Genomic DNA, 27,184 nt, shown 5'->3' on the forward strand with positions numbered 1-27,184 from the left:
AAACTCCTAAACTATTGAAATTAAACATTAGAGTCATGAACTGTGAAATCCAGAACAACTTCCTCTTCTTTTTCAACATCACCATTAATTTCATTTACAAAGACAAAAAAATAAACAATATCATTAATAAGTCAAATAAATAAAACAACACACATTGTTATGGTTATTTTAAGAACAATTATTATGATTATATGCTATAAAACTATACTCATTGATGATTTCAAAGTTAAGTTAATTATTTTATATTTTAATTTTTTTACTTATTTAAATATCAATAAATATAAAATATATAGGTTATAAGAAAATATATGATAAGTTACTTTAATAAATCATAATATTTGATATATTGTATTTTATGATGATAATCCCATGAAAAGATTGATTATCAATATGTTTAATTTTAAAAGATATTCATAATACTTACAAATTTTATTTATAATGAATTATTTATAATAAATTATAAAATAATAAACAAATTATTTTATAAATATTTTATAATGCAAAAGTTTAATGAATTTAAATTTAAATAATTATAAATTTATATTTACTATTTTCTTTTTAATCTATACACATAAGGAGCAAATCATGGAAATTTTCAATAAACTTAAACATGTTTGAAGATAATACCTGCTTAATTAAAAATATAATTAATTTTTTTACTCAATTTTAATGTAATCATATTTGATATGATACTAAATATTTAGAAAAACATAAATTTATTGATATATATATATATATATATATATTAAATAATATTAAATACCAATAAAATATTAAAAAATTATATTTTAAGAAATTAAGAAAGGTGTGGGCTAACACCGTTGCGGGCCAGTTATATTTAGCGCAACGTGTAAAGTTATTTCCAGTTTAAGCCTTGAAAACTTAACGTCCTATAATTGTTTTTTTATGCTAGTCAAATTAAATTGTCCCTAGTAAAAAATTGATGTAGTCTACTCTAAATAGATACTGTGTTCTGAAATAAAACGTAATTTTATACTTTTAAGTTTCAAGTACAAACATTACTCTCACGCCTCAGAAATTCAATTACAAAACTTCAGCGGTGCATGTGTTCCTTCCCCGCGCGCCAATCACACCATGCCACGTCACTAGCACAGCAAAAGCGATGCACACATCAAACCTATCATCAAACTCCACGTGGCACATCACACCAGGTGCTACCAGATCAGTTATTTATGATGCACAGTTCAGATTCCCCCGAAGATGGAAACATCACATACGTAGACGCGTGTACGGCAGAGACGACCATAGGAAAATAGGTAACCCTACATATTCCCGCACTATATCTTTGATCCACCCTCCCTCACTCACTCTAAACCTCATTCGTAATCCCAAACACTTCGTTTCGAAGTGAAACGAAGTTTCGAAACGAAGTGTTGCTATCAACGGAGGAGCGCCTCCACCGGAAAAAAACTCTCCGGCGATAGTTCCGCCAAACCTCTTTCGTTCTCCGGCGCGATCGTGGATTCAATCGCCCGATTCCAGTTTCTCATTCTAGGTTTTTTTTTTCTTCGCTATTTTTATTTTATTTAATATATATTAGTTTGATCAACATGGATGATACCGTGGAGTTTATCTTTATCTGGTTTTTATGATGTAGTTGATCGAGTTCGTAGGGTTTTATGGTGCTTCCTTGGACACACGGTGGCGATTTGCATTACTCAGTGGGTGGTGGCACGGTGAATTATTGAGTCTGATCATACTCGTTTTTAAAAATCAGAGAGAAATGGTAGGTTTAAGATTCTGATAAACTATTTGCATGCAAATGCGGGGTCTGATATATATGATTTTGTGGTTGCCTGGTTTTGCATGATGGTTCGTCTGGTACTCTTGCTATGTCCCTTTTTTTTCAATCATTTATGTAAAGTAGTATACTTTGAAATTTATATATTCATTTTAGAGTTAACGGATTAAATGTTTTCATGTGCATTTGATGGTTTATCGTTTTTTCAATTTGTCGCGGGGGGGAATTGTCTTAGCTGTGCGGATTTTATAAATAGTTCTACGAAACATTTTATAACTCACAATTATTCAATCAGTAGGGTCATCAGAATGAACAACTTCTGTGAGATATTATAGCATGTTTGGGATGACGGTGAGGTGAGGGAAAATCAATTTCAATTTCATGGTGAATGCAAAGCAACACATTTTGCTGTGGAAAAATCACGTTTTTTTATGTGGTTTTAGGGGAGCCACCAAGATTTTGAAGGTATCCAAACACACTATTAATCGGTTACTGTATTGGGAGCTTACTCATGAGCTAACTTTTATGCTTCGTTATAAATTTTATTGTAAATGTAAAATGTCAACATTTTGTGCAATGTGTTAAATGAATTCTGGATGTCATTTTAATAATGTTTCTCTCTAGTGTTTTATAATGCAAGGTATCATTATCATTTTAGAGTAGGGATTTTGTGCAATGTGTTAAATAAAGTCTGGGATCACTGTAGGCTGCAATGGCGTGTTTATATGGTTGAATTTTGGCCTTCCACCATCCGCCATTAGGGTTGGGCATGGGTTCAGATCAACCCGTGAACCCGATCAATCCGAAATGAACCAAGAGCTAAAAATCAGTTTGGTTTGGTTTGGATTTTTTTGTCTAAACCTGATAGACTTTGGTATGTTTCTTGGGTTGAAGAATTTGAAACCTGAAAGTATTTATCCAAATCGAACATTAGACATTATAAATCTGCTTTCAATTCCCTTCTCCACTCTTGCTCACTGCACCTGCTTACCACTAGCTTAAAGTCTCTATCCAATTCCTTCTTCTTTAACTAAAACAAATTAAAAGGTAAGATAAAAACCAAAGCTGAACTCTCTCTTGAATGTCATGGATACCAACCCCAGAACCTTTTTGCTCCTCTCTACGTCATGTGCTGCCTCCCTTCCCTGACTCAGATCCGCTGAGGAACCTTTTGCTTCATATATGAATATATGATCAACTCGGCTGTTGTGCAGTGGAGCCCCAAACAATTTTCCAGCAATTTTTTCCCCATTTTTTTTTAGGATTCTTATTTTTTATTATTAAACTTGACCGCCTGATCCAAACAAACCCAAATGACATCTGGTTGGTTTGGTTGGGGTTAATAACAAAATTTTGTAGGAACCAAACCAACCCAAACTGGTAGAAATAAATTGTTTTGGACTGAAAAATCTCCCTAACTGAACCAAACTGACCTGTGGCCACCCTTATTTGCCATTGATAACTGATAAATTTATAATTAACCATAAAGGTCATAGTTCTCAAGCAAAATATCCAAGTAAATAACGATTAAAGTCAAGGAAACAAACAAAATTTTGGAGGTTGCAGAGAAAAGAATAGTGGAGGTTGAGGGTTCAGAGATGGAACTCAGAAAACTACATACAATTAAGGATTTTTTAAATTCTAAAAAGGGTAAGGAAATCTCAACTTTGCCTCTAAAGCCCCCTCCTAAAAAGTAAAAACGACATTTTTTAGGGCAAAAAGGATTTGAAATATGAATGTGATTGCGGCCACTACAGTTGCTATTTGAAAATTCACCACACCTACAAATAACTATGGATTCAAGTTGGGTGGATGAAATGCAAATATGCTTTGAGTTTAAATTTTTATTTCAAATGTCCAAAGGAATATCTACCAGACAACTACAAGAGCTGTCAGTGAATGTTGGTTAGTGTAAAGTTTCCGAGAAGTGCCAAAACTCAATGATGAGATGAATAGGTGAACATACCAGAAAATGTAAGATTAGGAACAAGTGTATTTAGGGGATAGCACCTACTGAAAAGATGAGTGAAATTCGCTTGTGATGATTAGGTCATGAGAGAAGACCAATAGAGGCTCCAATAAGAAAGTGAATATATTGGAAGATAATGCTTAGTTATTGTTCTTGTTGTTGTATGCAATCTGCTGGGCAGCTTTGCTGCATGTTTTCTGTGTGATAATCAATCCAATTATCTGTTTATATGATCAATGATCTTGATGCTGAATTTGTTTTCAGGATAATATGTTTACTTTATTAAAAGTTAAGAGAAATTTCTGCTGCGATCTTTGTCTTTTGGTTCTTCAACAGTTAGTATTTTTTTCAATATTGCAATTTCTGTCAAATAGGATAAAGATGCTAAGTAGTGATTTTTTGCAGTCTTATCAGCATAAAAGCTTTTGGATGCCACGGGATGCTGGCTGCATGGCTGAAGAAAATGCGGGATATGAAAATTCTTCCAGAATTGAACCCAAGCGCAGTCATCAGTGGTTTATGGATACAGGTGAACCTGAAATATTCAGCAACAAGAAACAAGCAGTTGAAGCTGTTAGTGGCAGGCCAATTTCTGGAGTTTCACATGCAAATGTTTCCCAATGGGACACCAATTCAGGATTTCACTCAGTCACAAGTCAATTTTCTGACCGTCTTTTTGGATCTGATCTTGCTAGGACTGTGAATTTGGTTGATAAGAATGTGCCATCTATTGTAAGTGGAAATCTGAACATGGGAAGGAAAGATTTTGAGCATCAATTTGGTAATGATCCTTCTGTGGGATTGTCAATATCCCATTCCATAGCAGACCCTTCATCATGTCTCAATTTTGGTGGCATCAGAAAAGTTAAAGTTAATCAAGTCAGAGATTCTGACAACTGCATGCCTGCTGCATCCATGGAGCCCTCCTATAGTAGGGAAGATAATAGTACAATTTCAGTAGGTGCTGGCTACAATAAGAATGATGGCGACAATATTTCATTGGGTCCTACTTATAACAATGGAAATGACAACACCATTGCTATGGGGAGCAGAATTAGTAAGACTGACGACAATCTTTCAATGGCTCACACCTTCAGTAAAGGGGATGGGGGTTTTATGTTGATGGGCCACAATTATGGCAAGGGAGATGAAAGTATCGTATCAATGGGTCAGCCCTTTGACAAGGGAGATGGAAATTTCATATCAATGGGTCAATCATATGAGAAGGAAGATGGCAATTTAATATCTCTGGGCACCTCATATACCAAGGTACATGAAAGCTTTATACCAGTTGGTCCAACCTATGGTAAATCAGGAGAAAATTTCATAACTGTTGCTCCTTATGACAAGGGTACTAATCATATAATATCAATGGGTCCAACATATGATAAGGTGGATTCAAATATTGCATCAACAGTTCCATCATATGACAGAGGAGATTCTAGTTCCTTACTTGTGGGTCAAAACCACCATAAGGGTCAGAGCAGTTCCATTTCTTTTGGAGGTTTTCATGATGACCCTGAACCAAATACCCCTGGTGGAATCATTAGTGGCTATGATCTGTTGATAGGAGGCCAGAACTCAGCTCAAGGATTGGATAGCCAGAACGACCTGACTGAGACAAACACTGAATCACTTGTAAATAGCATTCCAAAACCCAATACTAAAAATGATATTGTTGTTAAGAACAAAGAGCCAAAGACAACCAAGAAGGCTCCTACTAACAACTTCCCTTCAAATGTCAAAAGTTTGCTTTCAACTGGTATTTTTGATGGTGTTCAGGTGAAATATGTTTCGTGGTCACGGGAGGTAAAGTGTTTTTTAATTTTGTCTTGCTTTATTTCTGAGCTGTTGTAGTTTATATTATGTTTTTAACATTTTCAAGAATCTGCTTGGCAGAAAAGTCTTAAGGGAATAATAAAAGGAACTGGGTATTTGTGTTCATGTGACAACTGCAACCAGTCAAAGGTTAGCATTTCAAATCACTTGCATTCTGATAATCTGCATAATCCAAGTGATTGTGCTCATATATTAATTTTGTCATGAAGGCTCTTAATGCTTACGAGTTTGAGCGTCATGCTGGTGCTAAGACAAAACATCCTAACAATCACATATACTTTGAGAATGGAAAAACCATCTATGCTGTTGTTCAAGAGCTGAAAAATACTAATCAGGATATGCTTTTTGATGCTATTCAAAATGTGACTGGCTCTACCATCAACCAAAAGAACTTTCGAATATGGAAAGGTAACAAGAATTTTCAGTTTGCTTGGTCATGTCTTTGCTTCAGTTGTCCATGCTTAGATATACAAAACAACACAAATTCTTCAATCTTTTCTACTTCTAATCTGTTTCCCCCCTTATCAGCATCATACCAAGCTGCTACTCGGGAGCTTCAGCGTATCTATGGAAAGGATGAAGTGGTCATTCCTTCATGAGTTCCATTTTCTTCTTGAAAGTTCAGAACAGTGGTAGATATGTAATCTGTTCATAGTGAGTGATTGGCAGGCTAATATTTTAAAAGACTATTTAAAATTGAAAAGTTTTAGCCAATGCTTCTTGTAGGAACTCGATTGTTTTATTTATGGTAATGAAGATGTCTCTTTTGTGATTCAGTTGCATTCTTTCCATTACAATTTGCTGATATCTTGTCACCTTTGTTAAACTCCTTGCAAGCCGTGTTCTTTAGTGAATCTTTAAGAGATTCCATCCAGTATTGGGTTGTCAGTGTCTATTTTGCGGGTGGTAACCCACCCATCCCATCTCATCTACTATCTGGAGGGCCTGTTTGAAGTCACAAGTGCTTTTGAGAGCTTGTCTATTCAAAATATAGAGCTTTTTCTAATAGAAAAGCTCTCAAAAGGACTTCTAGTTTTGTATTCAAACAGGCTTATATGTTTAAGAAAACGTGGTATGAAGTTGAAAAGAGGTTATTACACGGGAGAGGAGAGGATATTTCTGTCACGTGTTTGGCAATCAGTTGCATGTTTATGTTGCGCATTGTGAGCTGTTAACAATCTATTGCACTGTTTTTATAATTTTCGCTGAAGGTATATACCTCTAACGTATAATATCATAGTAGACACTGTTAACATCTATATCTTCCCTGTAAACTGACAAGTCTAATATTACAAAGCGGGAACTCAAATAGATTCCAATTATATATCTGCCAGAAGTTTAAATCGGAGTAAATCATAACATTAATTCCTAAAATTGGCCCTTGAACTAAGGAAACAATATATAAGCCCCTGAAGGTGTAACTTGCCAATCACAGTAGTTTAAATTTTTTTTTAAAAATGTATGACTTGAGTGATAATATTATTTAATATTTCAAGTTTTGGACTACCAGTGGTTTACACCTTATAACTTGATGTAATGGATAAAATTCATTTTAATAATTGTTAAATTTTATGATGTAAGTGCTTAAAAGTTTAAAATTGTATTTCAATCCTTCCTTGAGCCAACGTCGTCTCCTCCTCTTACCTGTGTCTAGATGAAAATCTATTTTGTTGCCAGACGAACATTATGAACGATAACTCAAAGCACATGTCATCAGAGGATCTACTTTAATTCCAAAAGATTGTCGGTAATTTTTCGTACTTCCAAGATTTGGTCGGCAGATTGTCCCACATTTTCTTACATCACGTTTTCTTACAGATCCTCTCCTGTTAATTTTAATAAGGTCATATTTAAATTGTCTTTTATATATATATATAAATATTAAATAAGCTTTAATTAATGCCCATAAGAAACAAGAGACGAGATCATGTAAAAAGAAATCACATTATCTTCCTCGTCTCCCATAAGTTCAGTGACAGTTTTACTTTTATAGGATTATGAAGGTTAAAATAAGGGATTTTATCAACACATCTATTCATTGGGTCATGCTCTCTTCTCACAATCCGACACAATCTAAATTAAAGGTCAAGAACTTCCAGTTTGCCACAAGTTTTCATCTCTTCTATTTCCTTAAGTTGAAATGTTTTTATAAATTAGTTCTACAAAGCAATGCTATCCATCTTTCTAGCAAAATACAATAAACAAAAATACATTGATCAAGACTACATTATCAGACAAAGATACATAGGATGATGAACTCATTGATTCAAGAACCATATCAAAGTTGGTTTTGAATTGATGGTATTAAAAAGCATATTTGAGAAAAAAAATTACGAGAAACTGTTGGCCATGATCCCGAGGCTATACTACCAAGGCACGCCTCTGGAAAATGGAATTACATAGTCACAAATTATTGAAGATGCTTTTCCAAATTATACAGTATAATTAAAAAAAATGGTAATTACCAAGGCATCAATTCAACCAGTAAGGCAACCACGCCTTTGCGTATCGCAAGGAAATAAAAATATTTTCAGCATAGGCATGTTGAAATTCAGCTTAGCTGACTTTTTGCAAGGAACCAAAAGATCATAAAAGGTCAAAACTCGAAAGCAAATGTATGAAGTCACCTTCCTTCCAACTATAGCTCCTTACGTGGTGGATAAATTAAACTAAATGCATTATTATCACTCTCAAAAAAGATGGATGCATGTGCAAATGCCTTTTCAAAATGGGAAGTCGATCGGTTCCTGTTGAAGGGCTTTTTCAGCAATCTCAGTCTGCTCCTTCTGGTGAACCTTGAGGAAACCAGTGGCTGTGGCCGCAGATGGAGCACGACCAACATATTTGACATCATCATAACCTCCCCTATTTACAGCTTTCATTGAAGATATAAGTCGGGGTAAAATGTAAGTGTATCCACCCATGTTCATTGGCTCTTCTTGACACCAAACAACCTCGGCATCTATACAAGAAACAAAACAGAATATAAGTTCGACAACCACAAAGGGGGAAAAACAGATATATTTCTAGAGTCTAATTTCTATACACTGTTAGTCAAATTTTACACTATCAATCAATAAAAAATTATCATTGGTATGACTTCTAAAGTAATTATTACAATTACTATACATGACAATTTGTAATTGGATGTCAATGTAAAAATCTCACAATGTGAGTTTCTAGAGTCTAATTTCTATACTGTTTGCCAAATTTTACACAGCCAATCAATCAGAAATTATCATTGGTATAACTTCTTTAAGCAATTATTACAATTATTATACATGACACTTTGTGATTGGATTTCAATGTAAGAATCTTTCACAATGTGAGTGCATACACTATTTCCTCATTCCTATTGCAAAAGTTAGTCATTGTTAACAACAAAAAGTGAAATTATATCCCTATGGGATTCGGGCTGAGCTATTTGGTAAGAGATGCAACATAAAGGTATAAAACATAAATACTGCCTATAACAGAAGGACAAACAAGAAAATTATATCCTAGACAAAAGACAAATTATACCCCATACACACCTTCAACAAGCAAAATAAAGAAATCAGAATCTACTTCCAGGGAACATTTTCTACAACTAATTATACATACTTGGATATCGTTTAAGCTCTCGTTGGACAAGGTCATAAGGGAAAGGACAAAGCTGTTCCACCCTACATATTGCAACATCCTTTGCATCAACCTTTGTTCGATGTTCATCAAGTTCATAGTAAACCTGCAAGGGATAGTTGAATTTTATAGTCATAAGCAGCTTATTTAGAAAACAATGGATATATTAAACATAAATAAATACGTAATTGAATCACCATTTAAATTTCATGAATATGGTTATAATAAAATTCACCAGATGAAAAAGCATAAAAACTGATTGATACGAAGATAGCCGGTTTCTAATGAGTACCACATACCTTTCCAGAGCAAAGTACTAAACGTCTAATACCCTCCTCAACATCTTTGTGCTCATTTTGATCTTTTATGAGGCGCTTGAATCTGGTTCCCTGTTTGTCAAAGCCTGGGTGGCCTTGGACATCATCAAACTCAGATAAATTTGATCTGCAAGCCTTGCTACGAAGCAGGTTCTTAGGGGACATTACAATGAGAGGCTTGCGGAATTCTCTATGTACCTGCAATAACAAAAGCGGCAGAGTATGAGAAAACAAGGAATATAACTTGATATAGCATCATTAAATCAATTAATTGTTAATTAAGTGGACGACAAAGCTCTCCCATGGAAAAACAAGGGCTCTTGACAGTGGAAGCAGATCAGGTTGCCAGGAGCATGAAGAAGGTCAAAGGCGATGATCAAAGTTTCTCATGTGTCCTCACTGCTAACATCCTATAATGATGTGGTGGAGGGATCAATGGAGGACGCTCAAGGAAGACTTGTAAAGATATGATTTTTAGGTGATGCAGGAGATCACGATGACTAGATGGAAAGCTCAAAAGAGATGGATGAGGAGCAGGCTGAACAATCAAAGTTTAATGGAGAACCTCCACAAGATCTTAATTCCAATGTTGACATTGAAGAGTATTGAGTACATGCCTAATACTAGTGATGAGTTAGCTCATTAGCTGTCATTTCATCTACTCATAATAACCACGGTATGGAGTAAGAAAATGATTTTGATATTGTTGGTTTGGCAGTAGATATAGATGCTGGAAGGGAGTCTAATGTGAATATTGATCATTTTTAATGGACTCATTAGATAAAAATATTTTTCTTTGGAACTGCTAGTAGTGCTTTCTTCCATTATTGCATGCAATATACAGTTATCCACCATCCAGATTTTCTAGTGAGTGTGGGAACTAGATTCTCAGCAGCTAGTGGTTTTGAAGTTCCCAAAATGTCACTATTACTCTCCTGTATAAGGAGTTTCAATATCTTCACTAGAAGGTGAGTTATGCTGAAAGAGGAGTTGGTTCTTTACTCCTTTAGTCCATCCTGCGCCAACCCCATTTACTTTATGGGTTTCGGCCCGTTGACCACTAAAAAAAAAAATCTATTAACTGTACTAACCTGCCTCCTTAGAACATGGAAAAAATTAGCAGGAGTTGTAACATTCACAATCTGCAAATTACACTCCTGAATCTGCTTCCGAAGAGTTGGATCCATCTCAGGGATAACATGAGGGTTGTCATCAGCCATCTGCCATGAAATTAGTGAACATTAGTTACTTAGTTACTTCAATACTATACAAATAAACTAGGGAGATGGTCAGAGCACATACAACAAGATTAAAAAGCAGTTCGAAAATCGGCAGCAAGATAGCATGGCTTAAGTTAATCTCTTGTTTACACGAGAAACATAATTCAAATTTCAAACCACTAATAAAAAATTCCAGTGTATCGGTGTGCGCGCGCGCGCACTTAAGACAAAACAGAAAACATGCAATCGACAAAATACATTTTTATACGACAGTGCCACTCAGTTCAAGATGACATATCAATCTCATAGTACACCGAATATATAATAGGATGCACTAGAACCACCGATATGCTTGTCATCAATTTCGTCAACCCAAATATCCAACACATACACAAAGAGGGCAAACAATAGTCAAAGTTGGCAACAGGATTCAAACTCAAGCAGATGGAACAAAAGTTCAAAAGTATTCTCAAAATAACCTGAAGAAAGCGTTCCAATCTTGCACTTGAATGCTCTGGGCCCTGGCCATCATAACCATGAGGAAGTAACACAACAAGACCAGTCTGACGGAGCCACTTAGCCTCACCAGAAGCCAAGAAATTGTCAAATATGACATGAGCACCATTAGCAAAATCACCAAACTGAGCCTCCCAAATTATCAATGAATTGGGATTTTCCATTGAGTAACCCAATTCAAATCCAAGAACACCAAACTCAGAAAGTGAACTGCATATTGTTTAAAAAATTTCTTAGATAAGAGACCAAAAACAGAAAATAATAAATCATATGTTCAATATAAGTAAAAAGAGTTTTTTTCTTTTTGTTTATAACTCTTAATAAGCTTTTAATGTATCAAGTGGATTATGATGCTATTTTTGTAATATTTTAAGATGCAATCTTCGCATCAAGAAGAAGACACATAACAAGTGTTTGTAAGACTTGAAGAACAAAGCCATGAACATGTAAACCACATTAAAGGCTAGAAAATAAAGTAGATTAACAAAGGAAACAAAAATCCAACGAATATTGCTGATGGTTTACAAAAGTTCCATATTAAATGTAATCATTAATGAACTATTTATATACTTTATACACGATGCAAAGCTAAACTGACCCGGCACTTTCAATTAAGTGTAATTAAGAAGGTGATAAATGTCATGTGTATATTATCATTGAGTGATCCATATAACATTCCTAAATTATCGTTCACCTTTGCTCACAATCATTGTATGTGACCCAACACTTTCTACAGTATTGACATTTCATTAATAAATTCAAACAAAATTCTACTCAACTCACAAAAAATTAAGCCATAAATAAAAACTAAACTAGTATTCAGGGGGGGAGGGGGGGGATCGAAGCATTACATATTATACAACTATAATACAGTGACCAGATTGAATCATCAAAAAATAAGAGACTATAGCTTATAATAATTAGAAAAGAGCCTTCTATTAATGATTGGAAAACAGGAAATGCATAATAACTGTTAAGTGAAACAGTGTGATTGTAACTTTGTCATGTACTTTTTAAATTGTAACTTTGTTATGTACTTTTTAAATTGTAACGCCAAGAAGTCAGAGCCAAAGGCACCCAAGGACAAGTTACAGAGGTTTCCTATTCCAAAACTAGGATACCAGTGATATAATAGTAACAAAGCTGAAACAAGCAAGATAACTATATGTATATAGAAGAAAGATTACCTATTGCTAACGGTAAACATCTCTTCATCTTGGTTCATTATAACATTGTCCAGGGGACAATATTTCTCTCCTGTTGTCTGATCGTGAACTACAGCATGGCGGTGACTAAAAGTTCCTCTTTCAACATCCTGACCACTTAATCGAACATGGTTACCTTCAATAAGCAAGGTAGCATAAGCAAGCGCCTCTGCAAATCCCCAGTCAATATCTTCCCCAGTTTCAATCATTTGGGCCCGTTGTTCATATATCCTCTTCACTGCTCTATGAGGTGTGAAATTTTCAGGGATGGTTGTGATTGCTTTTCCAACATTTTTCAAGATCTCTGGTTTCACACTGCATGGGATAGATCACAGACTTCAGCGGTGTTGTTTAAACATAAAAAGACTCAAACAGAAAGAACATAAATTTATTGTTCGTACCCAGTGTTTCGGATACGTGAAAGCTGTTCAGGTGACTTGAAACCAAGCCAATACGCTGAAAGCCAATCTCTTCTTTTTGGAATGTATTCTTTGCTAGCCAAAAATTCTTCATTTAGAATTGATGTGACCTTCTTGTGTATCCTATCAATTTCTTCTTGTGTCAACTCCCCTGATTCCAAAAGCTTCTTCTCATAGATCTCAAGAGTTGATGGATGGCTTCGGATTACCTATATCAACCCCACAAAGTTGCAAACTAATTAACTTGTCCAAAAGCAATATGCATACAAAATGAAGAAAAACATAATAAACAAAAGGGCTAACCTTGTACATTTTAGGCTGAGTGAAAGATGGTTCATCAATCTCATTATGGCCAAATCGACGGTAACACACCAAGTCGACAACCACATCAGAGTGGAAAGTCTGGCGCCACTCAGCAGCAAGTTCACAGGCATGAACAACTGCTTCAACATCATCACCATTCACGTGAAAGATGGGAGCATCCAAAGCCTTGGCAACATCAGTGCAATATTGTGAAGACCTGCCAGACGTTGGATCAGTTGTAAATGCAACCTGATTATTAAACACGATGTGAATCGTCCCACCAGTAGTGTAATTTGGAAGAGCACTTAAATGCAGGGTTTCATAGACCACACCCTGTCCAGCAAAACTTCCATCTCCATGAATCAGCACACCCATGTTCTTTGTTCTATCCACATCATTTGAGTAATACTGCTTGGCACGAGTTTTCCCAACAACAACTGGATTAACAGCTTCCAAGTGACTAGGATTTGCCACCAAAGACAAATGAATCCTCTTGCCACCCCGAGTAGGGCGATCATACGACGTCCCCAAGTGATACTTAACATCTCCAGTTCCAGTGTAGAGTCCAACTTCCCCCTCAGGCTGAAGACCACCACTAAACTCGCAGAAAATCTGCCGCAGCGGCTTCCTAACCACATTCCCCAAAACATTCAGCCTCCCTCTATGTGCCATTCCTATAACTATGCTCTCAACCCCAAGATCAGATGCCCTATCAAACATTTCCTTCATTCCAGGAATAAGAGTCTCTCCACCCTCAAGTCCAAACCTCTTTGCAGAGGTCCACTTGGTGGCCAAGAAGTTCTCAAACAAAGAACTCCAAGCAAGCCTATCAAAGATAGCCTCGCGCCTCTCCCTATTAAACTGTGTAGGGGTGGGGGTCTCAATCCTATCCCTAAGCCAATTACACTTGTGACGATCAGCAATGTGCATATACTCATATCCAATGCTTCCACAATAGGCCTGCTCAAGCCTTGTCAAAATGGATCTAAGGGTTTGCACGGGGCGGTTCTCAGATAAGAAACCAGCCATCCTCCACACCCCCAAGAAGAACTCTCTATCAAGATCAGCCTCAGTGAAGCCATAAAGTGCAGGGTCCAAATCCTCAGGGATTTCCCTTGGTTCCAGATTCAAGGGATCCAACTTCGCCTTCATGTGGCCATTAACCTGGTACGCCCTCACCAGCAACAACAACCTCATGCTCTCATGAATTGTCTGACCAGAAATCCCAGGTGAGGTTGTGGCCTGCCCCACAAAGTTCCTGAAGAAATTGTCCCATGACTCATCAACACTGTTGGGATCAGCCTCCCAAGCCCTTTGAAGCTCCTCCAAATACACACTGCTTGTGCCATCTAAGAAACTATCTGTTAGCTTTGAAAGAGGAACCGCACGAGGAACAGGTGCAGCTTGCTCCTTGAAAACCGAGCTGTGGAAGCTTCTGCTATGTGATGATGGTATCGATGGAAGGACCCTTGCCCTTGACACAAGGTGTGTGGATCCACCCTTAGAAAGAGTTCTCCTAATTGCATGTTTTGCTATGCTAGCTCCAGCTCTAAACCATGCCATGATAGATGATGATGAGGACGATGCCTTTCACTATCAACACATCTGAGATAACCATATACACATGCCCAGAAAACAGTTAGTAAAAAAAATCATATTTTTAACAGAAAATAGAAGGAAATAAAGGATACCCAGAAAGAGAAATGCGGTTTGTTGGAGGATTTACATGGGATCGAGTCGAGTGGGAGAAACGGTTCAATTGTGAAGAAAATGGAGAAAAACTAGGGTAATGAGAAAAGAAGGAGGCCTGGTGGCGTTGAAGCAAAGCGAGTAAATAGAGAATTGAGGGTGTTTTTTGTTATTTTATGGGGGAAAAATGGAAAATTCAACGCTTTTGAATTGATTTAGGTTTCTTGGCTTCCTTCCACGTTGGCTGGCTGCACATTCTCGCTCTTCTTGAACAAAAGAAGGTGTACCACTGCACACTTTCTCTTAAGTCTTACCCTTTCCCAATTTTCACGGGTCCTACTAGCACCCATCAGCCATCTATTATGTATTTGTATTAAAAATCTATTTGAGAATAGTATTTAAATGGTAATACGATAATATTTTAATTGGTTCTACTAATAATTGATTTGAAAACATTTTAATTGATTTCACCAAATTTTAATTTAAATCACCTTTCTATTATTTATATTTAATCATTCTTTTTAATTTTGACCAATTATATTTAATAATTAGTTATTATTCAATTTTCTTTAGTTCAAATCTGCCAATGAGATAACTTATGATAGTTATCCTAAGTTTAAATGTATAATCATTGTAAAAAAAATACTTCAAAAATTACAAATTAATTCAACTTTCTTTAAATGACTTTAACTTTTCTTTTCTTATTAATTCTTTCGATTTTTTATAATTAATTTTACATTTTTACTTTCTTGCCTCCCCCTTTCCATTTTCTTATTATCTTCTTTTGATTTTTGCCTGTGTAGATTAGTTTCTTTTAGTTTGTTAGAATTAGTTCTTATATTGTTACTTCTTGTATTCATGTAGTTGTAATCCTTTTCACATGTTTCTCTTTCTCCTTTTTATGTTATTTGTGGTAACATCGGTTATTGGCTGATTGATGTATATTTGCAATATGTGAGACTCATTTGTATTAGAGATGGTTTCAAAGACAAAATATTGATAAAAAAGACACTGCAATAGTCTCACTTTCATTACTTTCTAATAATTATTTATTATTTATATTATTAATGTTCCTCTCTTAAAACATATCATGTTTTCTTCATTTTATGAAATCCCTCAAATATATAAAGTTTGATTTACCCTAATAGATATTTTTCATATTCGCTAAAGAAAATCTCTTCTATATTATTTTTATTCAAATAATCTTTTTCACTTACTTAAGAATACACTCAGGATTTTATCAGGAAAAAAAAACGCACTCAAGAACTATACGTTGCATTTGCCATGAAAAAAAAAAGTTATTATTTTATCCATGTGATGAAAAGCTATATAAGAATACATTTTTTTCTTTTCAATTTCATCTACAATTGGAAATGTTTCGGTAATGTTTTAAGAATGGTTGAAGAAAAAAAAAAGTTGGGAAAAGATCAACTACTTTAAGAGTCGGAGTACAAAATGAAAGTGGAGAGAGCTGAGCAAATGAACTCATCACAACAAATCCGACAACTATGTAAGCGGAAAATTTATAACACTGTCTTCAAAACATAATCTTTTCAGTTGGGAAGTACAAGGACAAATACATGCTCCCACTTAGTCATTAAAATAACTATAGAACCCAATGCGGGCAACTGTTGAATCTGCACCCTCTAACTACAGATTCTGCTTTTTTTTCATGAAACAGCAAGCTGATTTTTAAGCAGCTAACCCCTGTGGCTGCCTGGTCGGGTTGGTTAATCTTGATAATCTGAGACTGAACCACACAAGAAGATACTATCATCATTCAGGATTAAGAAAGAAGCAACAGTTCCATGCACTTTATTCAAAAGTTAGAATTCAAAAACCCCATATTTCCCTTAATAATAAGTTTAAAAACGGCAAGAACTCGATGATGGTTAGTCTTTTAGAAATGAAATAAATATATAATTAAAATGAAGGACAAAAAAGCCTCTTGCTATCGAAAAGAAAACCTTCTCCACATTCATGTTTGTCTTTGCACTCTGCAAGAGTTCTTCCATAGTAAATATAATGAAGTCACATTTTATTAAATGATAATGTGATTATTAAACAAGCTCTGCTCACGGTTTCAAAAAACTTGACACCATACTCATCAGCAAGGGCTTGACCTTTGGAGGTAGGCACGGCCTAGAGGACAAAAAAGACCCTTTGTTGGAATCATATATCAGCCTTGTTACCCACAAGGATCTTTTTACATAGTCAGAAGCATGTTGTTCAATGTTGCAAATCTAATTCCTAATATCTTAACAGAGAGAAGCAAGATTATATTAAAAATAAAAGGCATGAAAAATGGACAAAAAAAACTTAACCATAATAAAACAGATTCATTTGTTCACAGTCCACACAATTCAACCTAAATAGAAAGAAAGTCATTTTTTCAATAACAAAGTTTAAGGAAGTATCAGCTCTTACACATATATCAGCAGACTACAATCAAAAGATGTGATTGATCACCAAAATGTACATGTTGTCTCTACCGATATTGCGGAAAAGTTAATGCCAGAGATCCAAGATCAGTATGCTATTTAACAAAACTAGCAAGCAGTCAATTAATCTGGGGAAGTGTCAGCTAACAGCAACTGCTGGCATGAGTTTGAGTTATTCTTCTTACCAATAGTCTCCACATGAACACAAACCATCTTTAAAATGATGAAACCGATTTGCATCCCTTACAATTATTTCCCTTTCAACAAGCTTTGATATAAGCTTTATGGCAGAATGACAGTTCACACATGCTCGAAGATTCTTTGTTATTCTAAGTGTAGTTCCAGGAGCAGTACTAATAAGCCCATAAGCAACAGCTATCCTCTCACTATGAAAACTAAGATTCTCCTCCTTCTCTTCATAATTCAGATCATGCAAAACAGATTCTGTATATGGGACAAACCCAACCTCCTTTAACCTTCTTTCTAATCTCTGAAGCTCATCGAATATTTCCTTAGCCATTGGGTGTGACTTGTCCCCTACATGAAATGCCTGTAGCTTCCCATTTATTTCAATTACACTGTAACCAAGGTCCTTATTCAATCCTTTCTCCCTCATTAGAACTCGAACATGTGCAACACAATTCCACAAGCGGGAGGAAGCATAGAGATTAGAGAGTTGTACATAATGCCCTGTATTGTATGGATCCAATGAGAATAGCTTGTTTGCAGCATATTCTCCCAATGTTACACAGCGATAGATCTTGCATGCACTTAGAAGTGCCCCCCATACACTTACCCCAGGTTCAATGGGAATTTTCATTATAAATGCACAAGCCTCACCCAAATAACCTGCTCGTCCCAAGAGATCTACAACACAAGAATAATGCTCATTACGAGGCACAATTTCAAAGTCTTTCATGCAATGGAATAGCTCCCATCCCTCTTTTACAAGGCCAGAATGATTGCATGCTGTGAGAAGCCCAATAAAGGTGACATCATTTGGGAACACCCCTGCTTGCTTCATCACATGGTAAAGATTAATGGCTTCCCATCCTTGACCATGCAATCCATATCCCATAATCATGGCACTCCACATAACAACATCCTTATCAGAGTTACGATCAAATACCCTGCGAGCAAATTCCACACTTCCACATTTTGCATACATATCAATGAGAGCAGTATTAACAAAAATGTCACTTCCATAGTTACTCTTGCTAACATAGTCATCCATCCATTGTGCTAATTTGAGGGAACCAACTTGCGCACTAGCTAAGACTGCAGACCTCACAGTGACAGAATCTGGTTTAATATTTCTCGAGATCATGTAATGGAATAGATTTACTGCTTCCTCAGCATGGCCATTCTTTGCATAGCCAGATATCATTGCATTCCACATAATCACGTTTGTTGTCTTCATTTGATCAAAGAAAGATTTTGCAACTGTCACCAGCCCACATTTAGCATAAAAAGCTGTAAGAGAGATAAGCAAATCAGGCTCATCTTCAAGACCCATTTTGATGACAAAGCCATGAATAGATCTCCCTTGCTCTAAGTCATCTACATCAGTATACGCCCTCAGAATGCTTACCAGAGCAATCCAATCTGGTTTCACACCATTATTTCTCATTTGACTGAACATTCTCAATGCTTCCACAGCTTTCCCATTCTGTGCATATCCAGAAATGATGGAAGTCCATGAAACAATTGTTCTATGGTATAACCCATCAAACACCACTTTTGCCACACCAATATGGCCACATTTAGCATACAATGCAACAAGGCCATTCTGCACAAACACATCTGACCCAAAGCCATATTTGATTATCTGCCCATGAATTATGCAACTCAAACCAAAATCTAACAACTCAGTACAAGCTTTTAGTACATAAGGAAAAGTGAATCCATCTGGATGCACTCCTGTCCATCTCATCCATCTATACATTTCAACGGTGTCCCTGTACATATTGTTCCTCGAATAACTCCTAATGATAGCATTCCACATAAACACGTCAGGGTAACAAAATTCATCAAACAGCTTGCGAGCATAACAAATTTGTCCAAGATTTGAACTCCCATTAACCAGTTTGGTCATGAGAAACCCATTATGTTGCAACCCGGAGATAACTAACCGGTTATGTATTTGATCAAGGTGTCTCTTGTGGGTAGAACTATCAATAAGAGATGCATAGAATGAGTCTGAATTGAAGCAATGGTCATGGTTAACAAAGTGTTCAGGGTGAAGAGCTGATGAAAAACAAAGATATTTGACAAACTTGAGGACAAAGCATCTGGGTATTTGAGGAGTTGTAACCTTTTGGTTTTTGGTTGTAAGGGGAGATATGCTGAGGAGTTTCGAAGCCATAGAATTGTGTCCATTATCTTTCAATGTTTGTTTGCAGAATCTGAACTCATATCAACAAAAGCAATTCAATTACATTAATGGAGATTTATCCTACTCAGTTTCTGGTTTCCAGTTTCTTGAAGCTCGATTTAGTTCTGGTTTCTCTTTCCCAACCTAAATTAGAGCACATTGAAGCATTTAATCAAACACGTAAGCTACGTTAAGAGTGGTGATAACCGATGAGTCACGTGTTATAAGAAACAATGCTCCAAACCTTCAACAACAGAAGCCCACTCTACAGTTGAATTCCCAAATAAAAAGAAAAAGACAATTAAGCAAATAATATTATTCAATCGCAGGTGCTGCTGCCATCGATGACCACACGAGACACGTGATCGGCACTTTTCTCCTTTTCTCTGTGGAGAGAAGTGTTGAAAAAACGAAAAGGGTGTATTTGGAGATCAAAGAAAGAAGAGAGATCCAAATGGGTTGTGTTGTTCGTTTGGTTTGGGGAGATTTTGAGACTTAGCCTTTCACAACAAAGTCTCAAAATACATTTGGAGGTTTTATTTTTTTTGCCATGAAATTTAAACTTATCTTTTATTCCTTGAATTTTGTAAATTAATTTTTTTTAGTTCTTTCTGTGACACTTTTTTTTAAATGTAAACTTTAACAGTTAAAAACTAAAAATCAAATTGTGAATACAAGTTATCAATTTAAAACAGAAAAGACTAAAAAGAATAATTTTTAAAATTCAAATACTAAAAAAATTAATTAAAATTTCAGACAAAAAAAAAGGCCATCAAATCAAACAACTAAAACAATAATTAATAAAAAAAATGTTGGCCAAATAAGAAACTAGCATTTTCAATTTTTATACAAAAAGTTATTGTAAACAAAAATGTATAGTCCACACACCTAACCTAACATCTCTAAAAGCATATTTGGATTACCATTGCTCAGCCATTGGAGGATACTCAATGCGATTTTATTGAAATTTTTTTTTTACTAAATAGTCGTTTTTGTCCTTGAATATATAAAACGTTGATAAATTTATCCTCGAAAGATGAAAATTTAATTTTAGTCCCCAATAGTAAAAAAAAAAAGTGCGACAAATTTATTCATATATTAACTTTGTTCCGTTACTATTAATGAAAGAACCTACATGACACATTCATGGATGAATTTGTAAGTGTTATACACATTCAGAAACAAAAATACTTATTTACCCAAAATATAATTTAATCTTACTTTTTTTAAATGTTGCAAACATAACATTACAATAAGTACTTAAAAAAATTTAGAAAACAAACATAGGTTAGAATAAACATAATATTGATTAATAAACATAATATGTATATTGCTATGAAGTCTTTAATGTGACAACACTTTACCCAAAATATGAGACTCAAACAAAAATAAACCGTCGTTAAATTAATTCTTACAAAAAGGAGACCTAACTTAATTTTTTCACCACCTAATGTTGTTACAATAGAAATTTCATAACAGACAAATTATATTTATTAATCGATATTATGATTATCATTATTTTAGTTCTAATTTATATTTGTTTTCTTATTTTTTTTTTCAATTGTTTATAATGTTATGTTTATAATGATTAAAAAAGAAAAAAAATATAATGATTAAATTATATTTTGAATAAAAAATTATTTTCGTTCCCGAATGTGTAAAACATTAACAAATTTAATGTTTGAATATATCACGCACACTCTTCATTAACGATAACAGACAGAAATTAACGAATGATGAATTTGTCACATTTATTTTTACTTTAGAAGACTAAAATTTGAATTTTATTTTTTCAGGGACGAATTTGTTAATGCTCCAGACATTCAAGCCAAAAATATCTATTTACCCAAATTTCCTTCATAACTTTTATTCTAAACCTACTTTTGAAAAGCTTGCACGGATAATCCAAACATGCATTAAGCCAACCATCAACGTAAGATCGTCTGGAATATTATTTGCAACAGATAAAAGCTTTTCTAATAATCAATCTGAATCCAATCGAAAGATTTTCTTTCAAGAGTCGGTGTACAAATGAAAGAGGAGAGAGTGGAGCAAACGAACTAATCACAACAAATCCGACAGCTAAGTAAACGAAAAATTTAAAACACTATCTTCAAAACATAATCTTTGCAGTTGGGAAATACAAGGACAAATACATGCTCCCACTTTTAAATGTCATCAAAATAACTATAGCACCCATATGAGGGCGAGTGTTGAATCTGCACCCTCTAACTGCAGATTCTGACTTGTTATTTATTTCATGAACCACAGCAAGCCGATTTTTGAGCCACAAGGCCCCCTGTAGCTGTCTGGTCGGGTTGGTTAATCTTGATAGTCTGAGGCTGAACCACACAAGAAGAAGATACTATCATCATTCAGGATTAAGAAAGAAGCAACAATTCCATGCACTTCAAAAGTTAGAATTTAAAGAACCCAGATATTTCCTTAACAAGTTTTAAAGCAACTAGAATGAAGGACAAAAAAGTCAACAACATACTTCAGCCTTAGAATCTGTGTCAGCAAGCCTTTGCTTGATATCTCTTGCTATTGAAAAGAAAACCTCCTCCACATTCATGTTTGTCTTTGCACTCTGCAAGAGTTCTTCCACTGTAAATATAATGAAGTCGCATTTTATAAATGAAAAAAGTGATTGCCAAACAAGCTCTACTCACGGTTTCGAAAAACTTGATACCATACTCATCAGCAAGGGCTTGACCTTTGGAGGTAGGCACAGCCTAGAGGACAAAAAGAAAACCTTTGTTGGAATAAATGGAATGCAGACAACATTACAGAGAAAATGCTCAATAATGTTATAGCACTATAACTGTGAACAAATGTTGGCTTGAGCAGAGTAGATCATGTATCATCTGCTCCAGCCAACCAAATTGTTAGATGTAGATAGAAAAGGATCCTCCGAGGTACATACCCTTTTACTTTCATCCATATCAGCCTTGTTACCCACAAGTATCTTGTTTACATTGTCAGAAGCATGTTGTTCAATGTTGCGAATCCAATTTCTAATATCTTAACAGATAGAAGCAAGATATATTAAAAATGAAAGGAAGGAAAAATGGACAAAAGAAACTTAACCATAAAAAACAGATTCATTTGTCGACATATTTCAACCTAAATACACAGAAAGACAGTCAAAGGTAACAAGAGAATGGGGTGAGGGGGGAGAAAGAAGAAAACACAATTTGAAGGGTCAGCTGAAGCTGAAAAAAGTATATGATAAATACTCTCATGCATTAGTCCATAAATAAGTACAGAAAAATATCAGAATAATTTGAATGTGATCAGGAAAGGAGATTACTGTTGAAAGATGCTTCATCAGTAACATCATAAACGAGCAAGATACCCATGGCTCCACGGTAATAAGCTGCAAAAACAACACTGTAAGAAATTTTTCTTTCATCAAAGAAATGGAGGATGCAATTAAAATAGAACATTTATCCACATTATGAACTTATATTACACTAAAATCTGATCAAATTTATTAGGCAATAAGATAGCCGGCCTATTAAACTAAAGTATTTTTTGTTTTCTATGCAAGTGTAAAGCAACTCCATGTTCACTTTAGATTTATGGGTTATGAAATGTGCTTAAACTTCTATGCACCTCTCTCTCTCTCTCTCTCTATATATATATATATATATACATATATAAACCAAAATTGAAATGTGTTTAAACTTCAAACATATTCAATTAGCTAGGTTGCAGAAGACAAAACAAATACCTGTGGTAATAGTTCGAAATCGCTCCTGACCAGCTGTATCCCAGATTTGTAACTTAATGCGTTTGCCATCAAGTTCAATGGTTCTTATCTTAAAATCAATGCTGCCAAATACAGTAATATAACATGGTTTTATTTCCATCAATGAAAACATATATATCAGCTTCTGAGAAATTGAGTAGATGGAGACTAAACATATAGACCAATCTGATACCCCCAACATGAGAGAATGTGTTTTTTTTATCGGCAAATATTAGTTGTTAGTTTTGTTAAAATGTTAGTTGGAGGGATTTGAACCCACGACCTCTCCCTCCCCCTCCCCCCCTTCTCCCTTCAACCACCAAGCCAACCTTAGAATGTTAGTGAGAGAATGTGTGTATTAAGTATAATGTTTGATAAGTATGACATGTGGCATGAAGTCTAGACATTACATTAAAAGAGAAATGTGACAAATATTCCAGGCAGTCATATTAATTACTTGGAAAGTTGGAATAGAATATAGTCAAATAGGACAAACATTCCAGGCTGCCTTACGAAGTCTAGACATTGCATTAAAGGAGAAATAGGACAAATATTGCAGGCAGCCTTATTAATTACTTGGAATACAATATAATCCCTGCCGATTGGAAACATTGATACAAGAATCTCAGATAACACAAGACAGTAATCAGTAGATCCTATAGCATTTTCACATGGGATAAAAGAAAACCAGCGGATACTAACCCAATGGTGGTGATAAAACTGGTTGTGAAGGAACCATCAGAAAATCGCAAAAGCAGACAACTCTTTCCCACACCTGCAATTGTTAGACCGATAGCTATTAAAAAAAGACAAAAGTTCAAGTGAAATATGAAAAAGACAAAACAAGACACCATACCAATACACACACATTCACATGCACAAATACATAAAAACAAACATAAATATATATATATCTGTATATTTGGGAGAGTATTGTGTGCGTGCATGTATGTGTATATTAAATTTTGGAGACACTGATACTGGACCTTTACTTGTTGCATGTTGCACCTTGCACACTAATCAATCTGCTTTCTATTTAATTTTTTTAAGATACTTAAAAAAATAGATTTTCTAAATTTCTAAAATAACTACCATCTTAACAAAATTTCAGGATTTGAGGTACAAAAATTAAAATAACTACCCATTAACTATGACTTATTTTATGGATTATTTTCAATTTCAAGATGCCAAACATACATGCATATTTATCTATTATTTATGGGTGCATATTTATGTAATAATACAATTATCTATATATACAAAAATAACCAGTGTATAGTCAATGACTCAAACGACAACAACCAAGCCATCATAGGAAACTAGACTATCTCACACATTTAACACATGTGGCACATGTTCAGTGCTCACATATTTAAGTTCGAAGCAAACATCATAATTCATAACACTGACTATTATAGCATAGACTCCAAATCCACCTTCAGTGCAAACTGCAAACCTACTATTACATGAAAATCATTTGTGAGACGTCCTAGAGTTTGCATGCTAGTCATTGCCACATCATGCATATCTTTTTCATTTATAAATCAAACATATATTATAGGATCTCCTTCTTTCTCTGAAGCCTTCCATGGAATTTATCACAGCACCCTTCAAAGGCAGTGTTTCTAGATCAATGATGTAGGTCTTCTTGTTTCCTTATATATTTTTCAATCAAGCCCTGCAACAGGCATATAGCCTTTGCGATTGAGCTTCTTGGCATAAAACCAAATTAGTACACAAGTCTTTTGTCTTTAAACAACATTGTTTTGGGTACTTTTGGGGTAAAATTGTGATTCCTCTCCCATTTTTGAATGCATTTTTTGCTAAAAAAAAGGATTCAAAAGCCTTCTTCCTTCAGCATTCCACAAAAAGCCACCTCTATTTTGACCTCCATTCCTTCACACCTTACAGGACTATTTTTTAAGTTCCATTCTTTCTTATATGCTTAGACTTCCCAGTTCACATTCTACTAATTTTAATCTAATTTGTTATGTTCTTTTTCTATTAATTTGACCATCATATTTCATTTTTTGACTTCATTACTAAGTTCTTATTACTCTTAGATTGATGGTGATTGTGTGTAAACTGTGACTTATTATTTGTTATAAAGAGCACAGCTATCAATCTTGTGGGTGTAAATTTACACACAAACTCATAAAATGACATATTTCCTATATGGCTATATTCTCCCACGTGCATTTTCTCAAACCTACCTATCTCATTGAACAACTTAGGCCATGTCTAGATGAACTTCTCAGTAAGACTTTTAGGAGAAGAAAATAAGAAAGTAAAAATGAATTAAGCTTCTATCATAAGTTAAAATCAACTTATGCACTTAAAATTTTGTAGAAGCTCTCTCGTTTAATTTTTCAAAAAACTGATTTTAACTTGTGCATAAGTTACTTTTAATTTGGGAGAAACTTGATTCATTTTGACTTGTTATCTCCTTCTCTATAAGTGTTTATTGAGAAATTTATCCACACAGAACCTTAATCTATGTCAAGCTATACTTTTCCTCCCTAAACACGAGAACAACTTCACCATGTATATCATCCTGTGTCATTGCGTCATCTTAGACATTGTCAAATATAGCAATCACGTCTTAAAAGAAACAATACTCCACAGTTAAAATCTCCCCCCAAAAAAAGGAGACAATTAACCAGATAATAGCTTTCAATCCAGGAAAAGAAAACACAAACATAATCCAAATGATGCGTCTCCAAACTAATCAATCACCAAACCCCAGAGAAGAAGAAAAAAAGCAATAAGATCTGAAATCTGAAAGAAGCTAGGCGTTTGGTTCGCTTAAGAGAGAAAGAAAAAAGGGAATAACTAACCGCTATCGCCAATAAGAAGAAGCTTGATGAGGTAATCGTAATCGGCACGTGCCCTCGCAGGTGGTGCTGCCATCGGTGACTGACCACACAACACACGCAAACGAACTTCGAAATATTCTCTCTCTCTCTGTTGAGAAAACAAAAAGGGTAACGGAGATCAAAGAAGAGAAGAGAGGATCCAAATGGGTGCTGCTTTGTTTCTCTCTCTCTCTCTCGCTCTATACTGTCACCAGTTTCCGTTACTTTATAGATCACCCACTATATATAAATAAAACAAAAATAAAGTGAGACTTTGGTATAATTGCGTGTTTGTATTAATGTATTGTGAATGTGAAATAGTAAATAGATTTTGGCTTAAATAATCATCTGTTAGATTTTTTTTCTTATTTATTTGAAAAAAAAGACTCTCATTAATTTTAAGTTTGACTTAAAAGATAAAAAAAATAAGTAAAATTTAATAAAAAATATTTTTTTTATTGAGGATTGAATTCAAATTCTATTTAACAATTTAACCTTAATTTTAATAATTAATCATAATAAAAAAATAGAATGTATTAATAATGTAATTTTTTATATTATTATCCAATAACATTATGACGTCGGATACATTTGTTAATTTTTAGATTAAACATCTTAAGAATGTTTTTTATTTAATTGACAATGTATGAGAATTAAACTAAAAAAAAAATAAGAGAATCAAAACAAAAATAATTCCATATTACATAGACTAAAAAGTTGTTTAAATAATTTTTAAAATTTATTTGTGTTTTTTTAAAAAGAAATTATCAAGCTATGTCGAAGCCTAAAAAGACAGTTGGAATTTGAAAATAACAAGAAATTTTCTTTATTTGAATGCATGAAAGCATTACTTATAAAAAAGTTCATGGAAGGTTTTGATTAGGAAATTCTTGAAGATGA

At 34.6% G+C, this 27,184-nt stretch overlaps 4 protein-coding genes across 5 annotated transcripts; 1 reads left to right on the forward strand and 3 right to left on the reverse strand.

Annotated features, from left to right (window-relative positions):
* Nucleotides 1-1,313: 1,313 nt before the first annotated feature.
* Nucleotides 1,314-6,346, forward strand: LOC114396654. Its single transcript, XM_028358744.1, has 6 exons — nucleotides 1,314-1,516; nucleotides 1,619-1,747; nucleotides 4,137-5,540; nucleotides 5,631-5,699; nucleotides 5,780-5,978; nucleotides 6,099-6,346. The coding sequence occupies exons 2-6, from the start codon at nucleotides 1,745-1,747 to the stop codon at nucleotides 6,167-6,169; spliced, it is 1,746 nt and encodes a 581-aa protein (XP_028214545.1). The 5' UTR covers nucleotides 1,314-1,516; nucleotides 1,619-1,744; the 3' UTR covers nucleotides 6,170-6,346.
* Nucleotides 6,347-7,817: 1,471 nt separating this feature from the next.
* Nucleotides 7,818-15,188, reverse strand: LOC114396595 (2-oxoglutarate dehydrogenase, mitochondrial-like). 2 transcript variants are annotated; one of them, XM_028358659.1, is made up of 9 exons: nucleotides 14,898-15,188; nucleotides 13,172-14,776; nucleotides 12,851-13,077; nucleotides 12,432-12,764; nucleotides 11,208-11,454; nucleotides 10,600-10,728; nucleotides 9,491-9,706; nucleotides 9,174-9,297; nucleotides 7,818-8,532 (listed from the first exon to the last, which is right to left on the reverse strand). In XM_028358659.1, the coding sequence occupies exons 2-9, from the start codon at nucleotides 14,732-14,734 to the stop codon at nucleotides 8,294-8,296; spliced, it is 3,078 nt and encodes a 1,025-aa protein (XP_028214460.1). In that variant the 5' UTR covers nucleotides 14,735-14,776; nucleotides 14,898-15,188; the 3' UTR covers nucleotides 7,818-8,293. The 2 variants fall into 2 exon arrangements, with proteins under 2 accessions (XP_028214460.1, XP_028214461.1); XM_028358660.1 differs by having other exon boundaries at nucleotides 14,863-15,188.
* A 1,088-nt stretch (nucleotides 15,189-16,276) lies between these two features.
* LOC114396324 (pentatricopeptide repeat-containing protein At3g12770) lies at nucleotides 16,277-20,184 on the reverse strand. The gene is made up of 2 exons (XM_028358231.1): nucleotides 17,288-20,184; nucleotides 16,277-16,610 (listed from the first exon to the last, which is right to left on the reverse strand). Exon 1 carries the CDS (start codon nucleotides 19,664-19,666, stop codon nucleotides 17,483-17,485), a length of 2,184 nt encoding a protein of 727 aa, XP_028214032.1. The 5' UTR covers nucleotides 19,667-20,184; the 3' UTR covers nucleotides 16,277-16,610; nucleotides 17,288-17,482.
* A 1,421-nt stretch (nucleotides 20,185-21,605) lies between these two features.
* On the reverse strand, nucleotides 21,606-26,496 carry LOC114396325 (ras-related protein RABE1c-like). Its single transcript, XM_028358232.1, has 8 exons — nucleotides 26,267-26,496; nucleotides 24,132-24,204; nucleotides 23,412-23,512; nucleotides 22,989-23,054; nucleotides 22,602-22,699; nucleotides 22,348-22,410; nucleotides 22,173-22,265; nucleotides 21,606-22,017 (listed from the first exon to the last, which is right to left on the reverse strand). Exons 1-8 carry the CDS (start codon nucleotides 26,337-26,339, stop codon nucleotides 21,934-21,936), a joined length of 651 nt encoding a protein of 216 aa, XP_028214033.1. The 5' UTR covers nucleotides 26,340-26,496; the 3' UTR covers nucleotides 21,606-21,933.
* Nucleotides 26,497-27,184: the final 688 nt, after the last annotated feature.

This window comes from Glycine soja, chromosome 18 (genome assembly GCF_004193775.1).
Source record: "Glycine soja cultivar W05 chromosome 18, ASM419377v2, whole genome shotgun sequence".
NCBI classification, from domain to species: domain Eukaryota; kingdom Viridiplantae; phylum Streptophyta; class Magnoliopsida; order Fabales; family Fabaceae; genus Glycine; species Glycine soja.